This window comes from Abrus precatorius, unplaced genomic scaffold (genome assembly GCF_003935025.1).
Source record: "Abrus precatorius isolate BTA unplaced genomic scaffold, Abrus_2018 Scaffold7, whole genome shotgun sequence".
Lineage (NCBI taxonomy): Eukaryota > Viridiplantae > Streptophyta > Magnoliopsida > Fabales > Fabaceae > Abrus > Abrus precatorius.
This window is the reverse complement of record NW_020874417.1, coordinates 12,001,793-12,019,964: the sequence shown is the minus strand read 5'-3', so window position 1 is coordinate 12,019,964 and position 18,172 is coordinate 12,001,793. Positions and strand designations below refer to the sequence as shown.

The 18,172-nt window shown below is 29.4% G+C and overlaps 2 protein-coding genes across 4 annotated transcripts; both read right to left on the bottom strand.

Moving 5' to 3' along the window:
* Positions 1–398: 398 nt before the first annotated feature.
* LOC113871213 lies at positions 399–6,359 on the bottom strand. Of its 3 annotated transcripts, none has more exons than XM_027508147.1 (6): positions 5,854–6,340; positions 5,394–5,436; positions 3,109–3,221; positions 2,651–3,022; positions 1,530–2,247; positions 399–758 (listed from the first exon to the last, which is right to left on the bottom strand). In XM_027508147.1, exons 1-6 carry the CDS (start codon positions 6,112–6,114, stop codon positions 688–690), a joined length of 1,578 nt encoding a protein of 525 aa, XP_027363948.1. In that variant the 5' UTR covers positions 6,115–6,340; the 3' UTR covers positions 399–687. The 3 variants fall into 3 exon arrangements, with proteins under 3 accessions (XP_027363948.1, XP_027363949.1, XP_027363950.1); XM_027508149.1 differs by having other exon boundaries at positions 425–758; positions 5,243–5,436; positions 5,854–6,346; XM_027508148.1 differs by lacking the exon at positions 5,394–5,436 and having other exon boundaries at positions 404–758; positions 5,854–6,359.
* A 4,665-nt stretch (positions 6,360–11,024) lies between these two features.
* LOC113871214 (probable E3 ubiquitin-protein ligase RHC1A) lies at positions 11,025–13,643 on the bottom strand. The gene is made up of 2 exons (XM_027508150.1): positions 13,470–13,643; positions 11,025–12,238 (listed from the first exon to the last, which is right to left on the bottom strand). The coding sequence occupies exon 2, from the start codon at positions 12,135–12,137 to the stop codon at positions 11,199–11,201; it is 939 nt and encodes a 312-aa protein (XP_027363951.1). The 5' UTR covers positions 12,138–12,238; positions 13,470–13,643; the 3' UTR covers positions 11,025–11,198.
* Positions 13,644–18,172: the final 4,529 nt, after the last annotated feature.

Genomic DNA, 18,172 nt, shown 5'->3' with positions numbered 1-18,172 from the left:
GTTTCTTCTCTATGTTGGGGTGTTTTAAGCATAGTTTTAAAATAAAATAAAAAAAAACCAATGGTCAATAATAATGATATAGAAGAAAACAAACAGTTGTTTTTATTGAGTTTGGAAATTGGAAGCAACATTATATCAAGGTTCATTAACATCAAAAGCACAATTCAAAGGAAATTATTTTCAACACTTCTTAGAAAACTTTGTTGTGCGGGAAGGAATTTGAAAGAAATTCACGTGAGAGGAGAAAGAAAGAAAGAAAGCATTCATATGCAAACAAATCTGATCCATTGAGATCACTCTGATGAACATTTCGTTTCTAGCTTGGCCGACATCTTTAGCTGGCTTGGTGGAATATACAGAAAGGATTATATGTGACGGAAACCAAAAAGAAAATTGTTACAAATTTTTTTTTCTTTTTCCTTTCATTTTCTTTTTCCATATAACGTTACAAAACATCAGTGATGCATGTAATCAAGGCCTGCCACTTGTAGACTTTGACCTGAAAACGCACACACCGTCTGGATTTTTTTTTTCCTTTTAAGGATACATTTGATCTGGACCTTTTTAATCAACTATTTACACTCTTAATGATAACTAGTATCCACTCAGATGTGAAGCTAGCCTTTGCGTAGCTCACCTTTATAGCACTCTAGTTTGTCTGGCCGAATGATACAGTTCAGAACTTGCTTATATAAGTAATACAAGTACTAAAAACATTAAAGATGTCCATTTGACAGTCCTAGCATAACCTGCAGAAGCTGCAAAATAAGAATGTCAGTCGAAAGGAAATTATTTCATGGTCAAATACAATGTTTTAAATATTAAACTCGTTGTAGTATGACTTCATGGTTTAATAATGATTTAAGCTAATACTGAAGAAATAGTAACCTCCATTTCAGGTCTATGCCACTATTTGTGTCTTCAAAAACATTTTGACTATGGGAAAAAAAAAAAGAGGACAAAGACACGACCTTAGTATGAGCTTGTGCTCATAAAAATGCAAAACCATGAAAGAACTTGCAGGACACAATCAGAAGGGTGTTAGTTTCCCTCATGAACCGAGTAAACTAAACAAAATTCAATACAAGATGGTATTTGTTAAGATGTCTCACATTAGATAGAAATAGAATCAAAATACTCCTTATAAGCAATTACGTAGTCTTTCTCTTATGAGTTAACTTTTAAGAATGAGTTAGACCCAAAGTATCTTATTATGGTATAAGAGCTTATCCAATCCTGTTGGGCTACCCGTAGATGTTCAATCTTACAAACTTTACGTACCAAATGTAGACCCTTGGGTGTAAGAGGGATGTGTTAAAGAAGTCCCACATCAAACTAGCATATAGGGGCTTGAGTAGTCTTTCTCCTATGAACTAGCTCTTCAAAGTTAGTTAAGCCAAAAGTTTCTTGATATTAAAACATGCACATGCAAAAAAAATTTGTAAAACAAATTGTCTCTAATTTAGAGTTAATATGTTAGTTCATGCAAACAATTACTACCATATAATTAAGACATTAAGGATACTCACATGAAGAAGGTGATGGCCCATGAAAATATGCATTAGGAGGGGGCTCAGTACTAGCAAAAGCTACATTTGGTAAAGGACTCAAAGCAGGAACTGAATAAGAGGCATGTGATGGGGTCCCAACCCGTGGAAAGGTAACAGGATAATGTGGAGCATTAGTAGGGGCAACTGAAGGTGTTAGATGGACATGTTTCAGAGTATTCCGTGTAAACCTCTTCCTATACCCAAACCAACAACTAGGAGGCTGAGCATAAGTTCTCCCTGGGGCAGGCACAGTTCTTGCAGGGGCAGAAGAACCAAACATAGGTGAAGTAGCACCTTCCCCGGTCCTAGGTGCAGGTTCGGGTGTAGGTGGAATATCAGGAAATACTTGGGCATTGTGGCGGTGGCTTTGGTGCTGATGATGATGGTGGTGGTGATGGTGATGGTGACGATGAGGCAGAGGGGCAGGGGAAGGTGACCAGGTAGAGCCACTACGTCTACCACCACTGCCATGGAGGGAGTGTTGCAAGATGGAGGAAAGTCGAACTTGCTTAACCCTACCAAATTCAGTGTTATTCAATCCGAGGTTCCATGAATGATGTCCCATGATCGTTTGTGCCAGTTGCTTTAGCCTCCCATTTGATGGTGTAATCCCAACTGCAAGTAGGACAGATGATTGAACAATAGTAGGAGCGACTACTGTAGAACCTTCAGAATTTGATAAGATGACATACAAGTTCTGCATACAAACAAGGAAACCCAATCAAAATCAGCTTACTGAGACCAGTATGTCATCGAAAATCTTGCAAGTATCAAGAACAGGTAAATGTATATTATGTAGGGAACTCCTCAATTTAGGATACTTTTCAAATCATGAAATAGAGATTATACATCCAAGAAAACCTGCTTATTTTTCATGAATAATATTATTATTAATTCTGCTTACAGAGTCCAACATCAAACTTGACACACTTGTAAACTGACAGAGATCCCACAATCCATATAGAGGTAATTACACAAGAACATAGCCATATTGACAGATTTGCCATAACATCAGAACTGAAGTTGAACTTTAGAATAGCAGGTATATATAATATTTACAATCAAGAGCAAAGAGCAAACATTAAGAGGAATAAACAAACCTCATAGGGTGCCAAATGTAGTCCAGACTTTAGCTGACTTGTCAGCTCATCAAAATTTGATTGTATTTCATAAATAGAGAAATTCAAAGTAAAGTTGAATAATGTTTGGACTGTCTGCAGAGGAAACACAGTCTGTTGGGGAATGATAGTGATCCCTCCTTTAAATTTTAGCACCTCAAAAAAGGAGGGAACACCAAACAATGATGGAGTGAGCTGGAGATATGATTGGCGTATAACCAGTTCTGTAAATGATGCTCTTATCAAACTAATGGCAGCTGAAGACATTTCTGAATATTTACCATCAGGATCAACTGCAAACACCACTTTTGTCATGTTTGACCCTGGTAAAGGATCTAGGGACAAAATGACCACCTGGTTTTAAAATATAAGATAATAAGAATGACATCAATATGAAATATTAATAAAATTTCATTAGAGGAAACTAATGAGAGAGGTACTTTGGTAGAGAAAACCCCTATCTCTTCAAAAATGTCATCAGAAAGCCGCAAGATGTTATCCTCTAGAAAAGAAACTGGCATCTTAACATAAAAGCTTGCAACAATATCATGACCTGAAACAGCAAAACAATGTCATTAAGTAAAAAGATTTGATAATCATGTTTATATCCATAATTATAGTGTATCCTGTATCATAAAAATCACATAATATACGGCAACATATAAGATTTGAGCTTAAAAGATAAGGAATATATAATTACAATCTCATCTCCATATGTCACAAAATTGAAAGATCATCATAAAGATGTTGCATTACATATAAATTGAATAAACAACATTTATGCCTCTCGTAGATAACATGTATTCTCAACAATTGAATGTTATTTCTGAAAAGTTAAAATAGTATCAGTCTCAGTGCCACATTCAGCAGCACGTCAAAAGACACAAAAAAACATTGCACCACAGGACCAATACCAAAATGGATGAGATAGAAGAGAATTCATTTGAAATTAAAGGGGAACAAACATTATTATAATTGGATTTTGCTAACAAAATAAAAACTAAACACCATGTATGGATGTTCAATATTTAATTAATCATAACTTAAAATACATAATAACTACATTAATTTGATCAAAAGATAATTTAACTAATACAAATAATACTTGACATGATCAAGAATTAATGTAATAAATAGTTATTCAAACAAAAGGAAAGTAGGACACTAGAATAAAAATTGTAAGCAGCCATAAAGAGATAGCTGAAAAAAACAAGGAGACCTATTCAGTTGATTGTTAATACCACCATATGTCACCAGTTTAACCTAAAAGAATTTTATATCCATGGCTTTAAACTTCATAATCAAATTTCAAATTATTTTATTAGAGCCACTTATAGTGATCACAAGAGATGTAGCAGCACCATATCCAGAATGAAAACAAAATATCCCATTTCTCGAGTCAAACAAACAGTACATGTTCCAACACATTTGCAGTCTGACTTGTTCCTTTACTCTTTTCGTGGGAACAGAATGTGAATCAGATTACATGCATGTTTCTAATCATTCCGGTACAAGTGACAAATCAAAGTTACATATACCTTTTAAGTAACGACATTACTGACACATACAAGTTACTTATCATTGAGCCATTATTACTAGAACAGAAATGTTAACAATACACACTCTAATTGAGCCATTATTACTAGAAGAGAAATGCTAATAATAAGCTCTCTAACACACTCTTTATCATTTGTTAAAATTTATTGAAAACTAACAAAATCATGTGGATTTCACTCTTAATTTTATGATTCTCAGTCATATTTTTGTAGTTTTTAATAAATTTCAACCAATAACTGAGAGTAAGAAAGTGTGTCAGAGAGTATATCCTAGCAATCCTCTTACTAGAAATGATTTTATTTAAATAGAATTCTAATATTTAATCACCCAATATTCAGTTTTTTATTAATTCCCATACATCTATAGACAAAAACCCAAAGAAAGAAGGTTAATTTCATGTATCAATGAACCACACAAATTACTTCCTTTAAATATTCCAGCAAATAAATTCATTGGCAACAACAAAATAAACTTAATGTAAGAGATGAGAATGTTGTACCGGATGAGTAGACATGCTATGCAAAAGCATGAAGCAAAAAGGTATATTATTAAAGAAACATATATAGAACTATATATATTCCAAAGCTAGCTGCCCCAATATTGCATCAGACTACAAAATTCCCATCATTCTCTTGCTATTTATATCTTCTCTGTCCCTGCCTCTAACATTTCTTTTTTCTCTGTTCCAGTGTTTAATCACTTGTGTTGTTCATTTGTCATTTCCACCTTAAGCTCCTCTTATTATTATAACCCCATTGATTCTTGCACTAACAGGTAAATTTTTATGCAAATCAAGTATGCTAGTTATGGGCGTAGACATGTTCAGTGCTAGTAAGCAATAGAGTAATAACAAATTGTGATTGTCACTATCAAAGCATGATTCCTTAAAATTGTGATTAGCTCTAAAAGCTTCGAAAATACCAAATGCATGTCCTTAAGTTTGTGAACATGCATCGCCAGAACACAATCTTCAAATAAAGCGCCAAAACCAAGTCCACAAGATCAAAAGCTCCAAACCTAACTTCATATAGACAAGAGGAAAGTAACAACAATTTCCCAAATAAACCACGACCGTTGAACAAACCCCCTTCTTTTCAGAACGAACACTTCTAAGCCTTAAAAATTATAACCACCGAGTTTGGTACGAGTAGCAAGACTGCTCACCCACCACATCCATTCAGGTGAGCCACCTCGGTAGTATTCGGATTACACTGGATGGAAACCAAAAAAAGATTAAAAATTATTATTTTTTATTGAAAATCATAGAAAAATATTTATTAAACCTTTATATTTCTTATATAATAGATTTTTTTTAATAAAAATTTATTAATTTTACATGTTTAAAGTGAGATGTTAACAAAACCGTAACGAAAACTAAAAACCGCAACCGACAGTTTTATTTTAACAAAATCTAAGTTACCGACACGCGGAAACATTAATTCCACGCCATCTTTATCCTTATCCTTATTTTATAACAAACCTAAAAATTAAAAATTAATAAATACTTATAGCCAAATCGCTCCCATTTTCCCTCACAATTTATTTCCTCATAAATTAAGAAAATAGAAAAAAAAATGGAAAAACGGATCCATAGTCAAATGAACAATGAAAAAATAAGAAAAATTCACCTTTGTACTTAGAATTGAAATGCAGATTCTTTTGATCTGCGAAGTGAACGAATGGGGGTAACCAGAAGAGTGCGGAGAGGAACAGCGCGACTGAGAAAAGCAAGACAAGGACGCATCTGAGTCCAACGGCAGAGGCGCAGCAGCCACCGCATCCTGCCGCCGCCGCATCCCGCCGTTGATCCTCGGCGGTGACTGTTGAAGGCAGGGTTTGTTGTTCATCTCGGGGCTTTCCCATTGCCGGCAAAGAGGGTCAGGACCCATCGTGTGTTTGGGTTGAGTTTGGTGTACCCATTTAACGGCGAAACTGATAAAGTGGGTTTCAGTCTGCGTGTGATTTTTTAATAATAATAATAATAATAATAATAAGATGGTGATGAAGAGAATTAAGAGTTTAATTTTGTTGTAGGGTTTGAAGTTTGAAGGAAGGAACGAGAAGAAGGCAAGAAAGGAAAGAGAAGCGAGAGGAAGGAGTGATTTTTGTAAAAGCGACAGTACTTTTCCAGAGTGGGGGTGGTGCTGATTTATCTGTGTTTTTGTTTTTTCATTTTCTTTTATGAAAATAATAATTTGTTTTCAAAATTTGAAAGACAAAAAGTTGTACGGCGTATTGTAACAAATTAAAATGCTTGCTACCAGTGCATTGAATTTAGGGTGGCCTAACGACTGATATTGGTTAATGTTTAGTTAAAACAGCTTTCAAAAAATAAATGATTAAGATAATTCTTTTAACAAAAACGTTGACTTTAATTTTTTGGAGGATTAATTTTAAATTTTAAATAATTAATAATTATAACATGTTATCAAAAATATATTTATTATTTTATTATATTTATTAAAAAAATTATTATTTTAATATATTGCAATTATTAAAAAAATAATCTTCAAAAAAGTATATAAATTTAATGATTACTGAGTTATCTATAGAAATAAAACTAGTTTGGTTTGTAGAAATAAGATAAGGAAACAAAATTTCTAATTTTGTTAGCTAAAATTTTAATTACAATTTTATAATTAACATATATAAAAAAATAGGTTTAAAATTTTTAATATACTCAAGATTACTAAACTTTGAAATTAAAGTAATACTAATTTTATTTATAACTGTAATTTTTTTAAGATTTTTAAAAATATTTAATACAAAATTATAGAAAAAGGGAGTCAAATTTTTTAATTATTTTTTAAAAAATAAAACATGAAAATCATTGGGATCAATAGATTTAAAATTGTCAATACTAAAAAGAGAGTATCTAACTTCTTCAATAAACAACTTAAAATTAAGTTTAGCATTGTCACATAAAAGAAAGGAATTTAAGCTATAAAGGTAGGATGAAATGTAGAATCAAAATAAATATCCTCAAAATAGTAAAGGCAATGGATTTAAGTTTCACATAGTCATATTCTCAATTATTCTTTTCATCATTTAGGGCTTTAATTAAATTTCTGTCTACAAAAAAATCTCAACTCTATAAAAATATATATTATTCCTATCCCCAAGTTTATGTCAATTATCCCTATAATGATAGTACCAAAAAGTCTCCTCTTATTCCAAAATTTGTTAATATTCCTCTTGTAAGGATTTCATAAGATTAGTAAGAAAAAGATTATCCGCTAAAACTAACTTACAGTAAATACCCTCAATTCTATTAAATATACATTTTTTATCTCTTGAATATATTGTCAAAAATAGACAATGTTCCATTCAGAAACATTAATTTGAAATCTAAATACATTTGCAGACTAGGAATTAGAAGGTAACTAGGAATTTCTAACCTAAGTATGGAAATTAGTGTAAATTACCTAAGGAGCTAAAAGATTAAAAGATATTTTATAATGTCAGATAGAGTCTTTATTTTTAATTTTTAGCCAAAGATCATCATTGTCAGGCTTTAAGATTTGAACATGAATTAATGAGCTATTTTGAAATAACAATTGCCAAGAGTCATTAGCAACTGTCTTATCTAGTCTCTTCTTTTCCTTTGCTAGGTAAAGGAATTACTATTAAACCCTGGATCTTACAATCCATAGGTATCTAAACATTCAGCAAGTTTTTTAATACTAGAATGGTTAGCAGGTCTAACTTATACCTTTTCAAAATCATAGAGTACAAAATTAAAATCAACTAATTCCTTCCAACACTCGACTTTTATTCCTTCTCGAGGGCTAGCAGAAATATATGAGAGGATCCAATCAAATTGACCGCAGTTATTAAGATGAATGGAAAATTATGATTTAGCCAACATAAACTTTGACTCTATTAGTATTTCAACAACAACAAATCCTTCTAAAATATACTATACTATCCATCTTTTCAAAACCATCTAGATTAATTTTCTTAATAATCAAGTCAATTTTACTAAGGCTAACTCTAAGTTTAAATAGAGCAATAAAATATAATTTGTAAATGATAATCAAATTATTTATTAATCTAGAAAAAGATTTTCTCTCTATACCCCTACAATTTTCAAAAAGACAATTCATAGAACTAAGAATGAGAATAGGCTACGCCTTTAAAGTGTTGAGATTCAATTCTATTACAGTTCATAGACTGGACGGTCTCAGAGGTTCTAAGAGCTTTCTTTTGAGGAATTTCTAAATCCATTAAAAGGTTAATGTTAGGTGACCTATCAATAGGGTCATAGACCATATTGTCCTAAGTTTTTCATATGTATCAAAACTTGATGCCTATCAAGTCTTAGATAGACTTTCCCATCTAATTATTATCAATCAAATTCTTTTGGATTCAAGACATTAATAGAAGAGTATTTTGTCTATCTTGCTTAATTTTAGTTTGAGAATTTTGCTCATGACATGGATCAATCAAAATCTCAGGTTGTGTACTTTCATGTTTCTCTCCACCCAATTTTCTAAATTTAGTTAGAGGTTTAGTTTATGGATTTTCTTAAGATAAATATTCAATTTAGAGCTATTAACAAAATTATTAAGAGATCTAGGTTTAGAAATATCATTTTGAGGTAACTCATTACCAATGTGATCAATTTTAAGATTACTATGGTCATCACCCATATTCTAACCCATCCCTTGAATAGAATTACCTAGGACATCAAACCTAGGGACAAACCTTGCCAATATTTTTGGGATTGAGATTGACCTAGTTTCTTCCTAACAAGTTTCTTTAATAGCATCCAAGGGTCAAAGGTACTATGCTCTTGTCCTAGTTTCCCTATATAGCGGTCTTGACCTCTTTGCTTTCTAGAGTCAATTGGTTCCTCAGACTCACAAATATTACCTGAAACTTTGTTACTAATACTAGACATAGGTTCTAAACCTTCTTGGTTAGAGCTAATAGGTTCTAAACTCTCTACATAATTCCTGGTTATGTCCATATTTTTCACACTTAATACAAACAAGATGCAATCCCTCATATTATACTTTGAACTCCTAAGCTAAGACGTTAAAAGAGGGAACCAATTGCTTTCTTAAATATATTTTCACACATATCCTAAGAAATCTTCCTCTAGAAAGTAGGGAGGTGTAAGGAACAATTTTGAGCATTAATCCCAAGCATGCACCAACCTACCATAAAAAATTTCCATTATAGAGTTCTAAAGGAAGATCAGGGATATGAAATCATATTCTTATTTTCTTAAGACTATAATCTTTTCATCTAAATAAAGGCTTCCACCTCTGCACCAACAGATAATGGTATAAAATAAGCTAATAACCCTCAAAGAGAGCATGCTTATAATCTAATAGATTATCAAATTTAAGCAAAAAAAAAAATCATTATTAAGATCTAAAATTTTTAAGAGGTCATTTTTCCCTAAATATTATCTAATTTCTAAGATAAGTAATTAAAACTTATTGATTTCTCTAAGAGTTTAATTATTAGGATGAACTTCCAAGAAGAATATTACAATTCATAATCTTCTATAAAGGAATTTTTAGTTCTTGACAAAAGTTCTGTGTTATTTAGGATTTTATCATGACCTTTAACTTCATAAACCATATTAAATTCTTCTAAGAATAAGGTCACTTGTTCTTTGTGACAGCTTTAACAATTTCATCATTGTCAAGAATAAGGTCTAAGCCCTTAAACTCTAACACCTTATCTTTATAAGAAATAAAACAAGAAGATTTAGGGTTTAAGAACACTTTTTTGTGTGCAAATTTGTAAGTATGTGTTCTTGCATATACAAGTTAAGGTCCATTATAAGGTACGCATAATTCACCTTAACCTTGAAACTTCGCTAAATTGTGCTAAAACTTTACGGCACAAAATGGAGCAAGAATAGGCTAAGGGTAAGAAACTTTAGTAGAACCACAACGTCCTATTTTTTGTAAAAAAAAAAAAATCTTAAAAAATTAAAATTTTCAAACGAAACTTTCAAACATGTTTTCGATATATTTTTTAAAAAAAATATTTATAAAATTAATTTAACCTATATATGTAATCTTTCTACGTTTAATTACTCACATTTAATCTCTTAATTTTTTTATTACACAAATCTAATCAATCACATCAAAATATATCTAGTAATAATTAGTAAAAATATTCCAAACACATAACGCATCATTAATTTATATAAATTTACAAAACAAAAGTATATTAACATTAATAAAAACAAAAAAAAAATGTCTTTTGTTATATTTTATATACTTCATTTAAATATTTTTAATATGTTACACATTTATTATATTTTTAAAATAATTAAATAAAATTTTGGAGTAAATAACTTAATTTAAACAATTAAAAAATTGGAAAATATATATATAAACAATTAAAACTAGAGAGTATAAAATCGTATATACATTATAATATAAGGACAAAGTGTAATTAAACTTTTTTAAAATTATAAAAAATTTAGCAAATTTCACATCAAAAGCATCAATTATAAGCTTTTCTTAAAACTACTAACAGTCATTTTAGAAACACAGCTTAATTAAGCCTTTATGTAATAGCTCTTATTACACAACGATTTATAACACATTTGACTAAAAAACTTCTTGAAATAAGCTGAAAAAAGTTTATTCTAATAAACTATGCTGAGTAACTTATTAAAATAAACTGAAAAGAGCTTACAAGAACCGTAAGCTATTTCCATTAGTTCTCTAAGTTCTTCCAAATGAAACCTAATTAAAAATTTTCTGAAATATTTATCTACTAAATAAAAACACCCTTGTTATGTTGAATATTAAATTTAAGCAATTATGCATAAATAACTATTCATTCAAAAATAGTTCACAACTTTAGAAAAACAACTCCCATACTCAGGTCTCAAACAGTTTTTCACTCTAAGCAATCAACATCAGTCCATATGATCTTTCAATCAACACGAGTAAACTAACAAGTTAAAAAAATGGACTACACACACTATAGAGTATAGTCATTCAAAGGGCCACCCAGAATACCCTCTATGATGACTATTCTCAGGGATAGTTGGTGTTGGGGAGCTGCTTGCAGTTGCTTCATCATTACGGCTAGAATTTGAAGAACGGAAAGGCCACAAAAAGGAAAACGGGTTTCTCCTTCCTTGGTTCTCCCTACCACTACTTACCCTTCCATTGCCACTGCTACTATAACTGCTTCTACTTCTACCATTTGCACCACGGTTACTGCTCAATCCTTGCAGTGGCAACTCTTGACGGCAGACAGGGCAGGTGTTATGCTGCAGCAACCATGGAACAATACAATCTGAGTGATATAAATGGTTGCATGGCATTTGCCTTGCATCAGACCCCAGCTCAAATTTATCTTTGCACACAGGACAGTGTGAATCTGATCGAAGATGCCTCTGCGTGATCTTGACAGTAGGCATCGCATCTATAGAGGACCTGGACGCTGGTGGGGGACCTTGCCTGTTGTTAGCTGAAAACTGTTCAAACAGTTCTTCTAGTCCAGGACCAATAAAATAATCGCCTGTGTTACCTCTTGTCAGACCAATTCCTGGAGCACCGTTAAAGAGAGCTTCAAAGCCACCATGTCCAGACAATCTGAAAGGAATTTGGCCACCAAAGATCAACAGAGGAGCAAACCCTGCATTGTGTTCGGGAATTGAGTCTGAATGTGCCCTGATATCTCGGCTATGGACCCTATCTGCCATTTGATGCCTCATGAAAGCAGAGAAAGTTTCCATGAGTCCAAACCTTTGGTCTCGCTCTTCATTGTTGTCCACTCCTAAGAAGTCCAGAGGGTTAACATGCATCATATCATTAAGTTCTTGAACAAATCCCTCATTACAGCTAGGACAAACCATATCTCGCCGTCCCAGCCGAACTGGCCTCCTGCAACTGTAGCACCAGTGAGTGTTCCTACTATTTGACATCCTATTGCTTACTTTCTTAATGGTCTCAAACAACTAATTCCAAGGCTCTTTCACCACACTGCGTTTTCTTTAACCATCACAACAGCACAATGTCTGATATACTGCAAAATAAATTTGATAACAGTCAACCAAGATGAAAAGCATAAATAGTCATTGGATTTACTCAGATTTAAGGTGGATTTGGGTAATCAACTTAAGCATTTTTCCGATAAGCTCTCATCATATTTGGACCTATGACACAAATGTGATCATGAAACTTAATAAAATAAGATAAAAAAAGCTTATTTCGACAGGCTGTACCAAAAAGCTTATTGAAATAAGCTGAAAAGGGCACATGGGAGTCATAAGCTACTTTCATAAACTCTCTGTAAACTCTTCCAAATACCCCGTAGACATTAACTAACAATTGAACAAAATGCTATGCTGCTCTCCACAACAAATATACTAGTCTAAGTGTCTGTATGAAGCACTGTACCTGTTACCCACAAGTGTCGACGTTGATTTAAGAAACATCTATCGAATTTATCATGGATGGCAAAACTCTCAGGTAAAGTTTCTACAATGCCAGTTGGTGGCAGAAGAAAAGAAAAGAAAATGTATATATGGATTCACACATTTTACCTTAGACTTTCTATATTATATATTTCCCTGATCATAAGTCATCACCAATCTTCCACTTAAGATTCTCCATATATAAAAAGACTTGCACACTATGCTTCCAGTTCCACAACAAAGTTATTACTTTTGACTTACCACCTAAGAAGAAGTAAAAAACAATGGACACAACTCACACAAGCAAAACTATTTCAAAAAATTAGATTCAAAAGTTATATACAATTTAAATTCTAATTGAACTTAAAATAGAAATTGAAGCATGAGCACTTATTAGATTAGATGTAATCCGAAATGAAAAATCAGGATTATATAAAATTACATGCCCTGTGATGAGAATGTGTTGTTTGCAAGAACTTGCTCTGGAAAGTTCCCCAAATTCAATATATATAACTTTTTTTTAATACTTGTCCAGATTTAAAATTTTTAATTTAATAATTATTTTTGGCTCTTGAAAGAAGAGAAAACAAAAATTATTTTGGTAAAAGGACAAATCTAGTTTTGCAATCTTCAAAGGTTGGAAAAATATGGGGATTTCAGTAAAAACAAGTTAAGAGGGTAAGATCTTTGGAATCCTCGAGGGGAATGAGGGATCAAGTGTGAACGCACTAGTTTCTAGAACCTTCGTCCAAACTCATTCCTCCACTGATAAAAGATAAGAACAAAAGACAAATGCAAGTCTTCAGTGAACAAAATAGTAAAGTGAAGGAAATAGCTTACCAAGCTTGAATGTGGATCGAGAAAAAACCACGAGTCGCTTAGAGGAAAAGTGAATGCAACTTCTGCAACCCTAACCACTGCATGATGGCATGGGACAGGGAAAGAGGATTATTGTGTAACCGACATCATGCTTAGCTGGCACCGCATGCATCATTTCTTCTACAGTTCCACTTCCAGTGCAGTAGTGGACCGTGGTTGTTTCTATATAACAGCACTGTTTTTTCTTTTCTTTTTCTCTTAAATATGTCCTTAGTGCTAATATTTTAGGGAATTTTTAATTTGTTTCTTTAAATAATTTTTTATCTTTATTTTTTTAATTTTATTACTGATATGATTTATCAAGAGATTATTAAATGTTCAATTTTGTTCATCATATTAACAAGAAAGATTAAAAATAATAATTTATTAAAATATGAGAATTAAAATAAATTTTTTTGAGAGATTAAAAATAAAAAAATTACTAAAATATAAAAACTTAAAATATATTTAAAGTTTTCAAAAATTTTCAATAATTTCATCCTCTCTTTCGTTAAAAATGTCCATCAACATCAAAACGGATCAAATTTAATGCTATGTCAAAAATTAAATTAAAAAAAAACCTGAACGAACTAAAAAAAATTATTTAAAAAATATTTTGTCCATCATATTTGTATTATTTAATTTTTTATTTTAAAAATAAAAAATTATTTTTAAAAATGTAAACAAACGTACTTTGAATTATTTAATCTATTTAATTGAATTAAATTATATTTTTTTTTAAATCAATCAAAATTCAACTGCACTATAATTAAATTGGATGACTTTTTATCTAAAAACTGATTGAATTCAATCCGAGTCTCTATTTATGTGCACTAATTTTGTTCTTTATACTGAACCCGTTATAAAATTCAATCTTAGATTAAGTATTTTTAAATTTGTTAGTATTTTAATAATATTTATAATACAATTAATATTAAAAATTACTATAGTTAATTAAAATAAAATTACATGTATGTAGACAACATATTTGCATATTATATATATATATGTGTTATATATTTAGAAGTGTAGATAAAAAATATATTTAGATAATTATAATTTTGAAATTATTAGTTAATTTTAAACTCCGATGATCTTTATTTGAGAGAGAAAAAAATTACTATAATATGATATAGGAGTAATAATATTAGTTTTTTTTATAAATTAATTTTTTATTACTATAATAATAAATAAGATAAACTTAATGCTCAATAAAATAAGAAAGTATTTTATATTTTCTTACACGTAAAATAATTATAATTATTAATTTTATATTAATAAATAGTAGAGTTTGTAGTTTATTTAAAAATAACATAAATATTTCACTAAAAAAATAATATAAATATTTTTTAATTTTTAAATAAAAAAATTACAACCATTAATTTAAATATAGTACATAATATCTCATTAAATTTAGGAGCATTATAACATAACAAGTAACAATAATAAATCTTAATTTATGTTTTATGTTATTCATATATACTATATCTTTTGTTATATCTCTATATTATATATTTATTGATTATAATATATAAAAATGTAAAAAAATTATTTTTAATATTTTAAAATTTTATCAATATGTATTTTTATATTATTATTTTATATTTCATGTATCATTTTAATTTAACTTGTTCACTTTCTTTATTTTAGACTTTAATATTTATTTAATTTCATTGATTCAATTATAAAATAAATATTCACCTATTATATTCTTAAATTTAAAAAATTTCATCATTTTAGTATACTCAATTTTATTAGTTATAAATTGAATTTAAATCACCTATTGTCTCCTATTTAAGGATTATATTATCATTTTAGTTTTTTAACTTTCGTTTGATTTGAGTCTTCTAAATAATTTGTTTGCTAAAATTTTTCTTTAATTTTGTTTTGTCTTTAAATTTTTATTTTATATATTTTGATGTAAATATGTATTCATAATAAATAAATTAAGAGTAAGATTCATGTAAATTTTATTATTTTAAATAATAATTAAGAATGTATTAAATAATATGTTGCTAAAATGAATAAAAAGGAAAAATTAGTAGTTGTTAAAAAAATAATTTTAAGTAACTGAAGAGATTTCTAAGTGATAATTTGATTATTTTGAACGGTAATGTAATAGTAAAATAAAAATGTAAAATAAAAAAATTCTTCTCCCATGCACGACTATTTACATAACATTTGTTAAGTTAAAAGATATAAGGAATTATTTTGCTTAAAAAAATAAATTAGAGTACTAAATTGAATTGAAAAAAAAAGTTAAAGGTTTGAAATGAAACTTTAATTAAATTTAGATGAAAAATTGAATAAAAAATTTAAATATCAAATCAAAATTTCACTAGCCATCTAATAATTATCATTTAATTTTTCACTTAGCAATAAAGATGATCACTAAACAAAAACAAACTAATAACAAATCACAATTATGAGAAATGCACAGAAAAGTAGAGTTCATTTCTTATTTACTTTTGCAGCATTTTAATCGTGTATCACACACATACATTCTACAACATATTCTAAAAGTGAATGAAATTTTAAAGTTTTGTACTTAATATCATTTTAGCTTTTTTCTCAATTAGGTAGTGTTCGGAGTAACATTTATATGTTAAATATTATATTTTGAAAATCCTAAGATGCTGAATAAAAATACTAAGATATTCTTAGTAAAACTTATATTAAGACTTTAATAAAAACATAATTAGTTATATAATAAGATTAAGACTTAATTTAGAAAATGTAGATGGATTAACAAAATCGAATGTAATTTCTTAAAAATGCCATCTTTTAATGAAGTGAAATTATTAAATTTTTTCTGGAATGCAAAATACTTACAATACCCATGATATAATTGTAATTAGAAGCAAAATGGCATTACCGTTTCTTCACTGTGAAGGACTCTCAAAGCTGCCCAAGATAGATTAAAATATTAGAAAAAATAAATTTTATCGTTTAGCAAAGATTTCTTAAATATCATTAAAGTATGTGTGGATGAGATATTTTAAATAATTTATTTAATTTACAATTTTATGAGTTAAAATTTATTGTTTGAATGTTGAATTATAATAAACTAAATTAAAGAATTCTAAATCTTAACAAAAAAAAAAGTAAGAATTTGAAATTATTATTTTTATTTATTATGTGTTTTATTTATATTTTATTTAATAATTTAAATTTTATATTTTTAATTAATTTTGTTAAATATAATAATAACTTTATTTTTCTTAAAATGTAAGTAATTTAATTATTTTATTCAAATAAAAATATTTAAAATAAAAAATAAAATATTTTAAAATAAAAAAATTTAAATGATATAATTCAGAATTTTTAATTTTTTTAAATTTTTAATTATTTCGTCCAAATCTTATTATAAAATTTCTTCCTCAAACTAATTGAATAATTCTATCATGAATGCTCTCAATGGCACTGCCACGCCATGGTTCAGCTTTCTTTTTCTCAATTTCATGGTATGAGAGAAGTCTTCAAACTTAGAGAAAAATCACCGAAATCCATGGGATAAAGACTTGAAATTTTGGTTAGAATTAGAGGAATAAACTAATAACCATGGCAACCATGAAACCAATGGATAGATGAAAGCCTTGGAGCTGGAAATGGATGAAGTAAAATTGAGAGAAGACGACCTACTACCTCCTTGGGCTAGCATGGCGACCATAGGAAGTAAATGAAAGACACTTGTCTTGGTCATCATGTCATCAAGATCCAATTCAATGCGAGGTTGTAATGTGGTTAAGTTTCAATGAGAAGTTGGCCAATTCAATTTGGATTCAATAAAATGGAGCAAATTAAGTTAAGTTACTCCAACTAAATCATGATAAAATTGTTGGCTCCATCGTTATAAATAGGAGGCTTAGGATATTGAATTTCTTGCACCTAAAACTTGAAATATTTCCTTCCTTCTATTGTACCAAATTTATACCTTAGAAAGGTTCTAAAATTCTGTGAGTTTAAGTGTTTTGAATCTTGAAGTTCTACAGGTTTAGGAGTTCTTGGGCTTGTTTTGATGCTTTCTTCTTGCTTGCGATTAAGGTAAGGGAAGAGATGGACTTATGTTCACCTTAATAGAATAAGAATAAATCAAAAGAAAAGAATTTATTTTAAAATGCCAAGGCAGCTAAAATCCAAATTGAAAGTGTTATTCATCTTGATTTAATTTATTCTTGTTATATTGATTTTGCTTATGGTTGAATTTGATTTTTTTTTTCTTTCATGTTCTAATTTTATTTTAAATTTGTTCGTGGTGTCCATCTTGAATTTCCTTAAATTTTTTAGAAAATGAACTTGTTATCTTGATTTGATCCATGGAGTGATTGTTTAGTTTGAAAATTCTTAAATTCTTTGAGTATTGTATACCATGAAAAGTCATCTTGATTCTTTTCTATTTCATTAATTTTGTAAACTCATCTCATTTTTACCTGATTCTGATAAACTTCTTTATATTGTTGTTTTCAAGTCAAGTTCTTCACATTTTCATTCTAGCTTTATGGAACCATAACTCGTGATTCATACTCGTTTTAAATATTTCATTTTAATCTTATCAATGTCGTGTTCAGAGGGTTTTCTAATCATCTTGATGTCTTAAAACTTTTTATGGATAAATTTTAATTTTATTTGAAGGAAAACAATTTCTTTGAAGCCATAAATATCTTTCTACTTTTCTATTCACAATA

Bases quoted from the DNA above. Each gene is read 5' to 3' on its own strand.
- LOC113871213 (XM_027508147.1), bottom strand. From the start codon at position 6,114: ATGGGTCCTGACCCTCTTTGCCGGCAATGGGAAAGCCCCGAGATGAAC. The intron at 3,222-5,393 runs GTGGGTGAGCAG...TTGCTGTTTCAG, and splicing joins GGCTCACCTGAATGGATGTG to GTCATGATATTGTTGCAAGC. The intron at 759-1,529 runs GTGAGTATCCTT...CTTATTTTGCAG, and splicing joins TGGGCCATCACCTTCTTCAT to CTTCTGCAGGTTATGCTAGG.
- LOC113871214 (XM_027508150.1), bottom strand. From the start codon at position 12,137: ATGTCAAATAGTAGGAACACTCACTGGTGCTACAGTTGCAGGAGGCCA.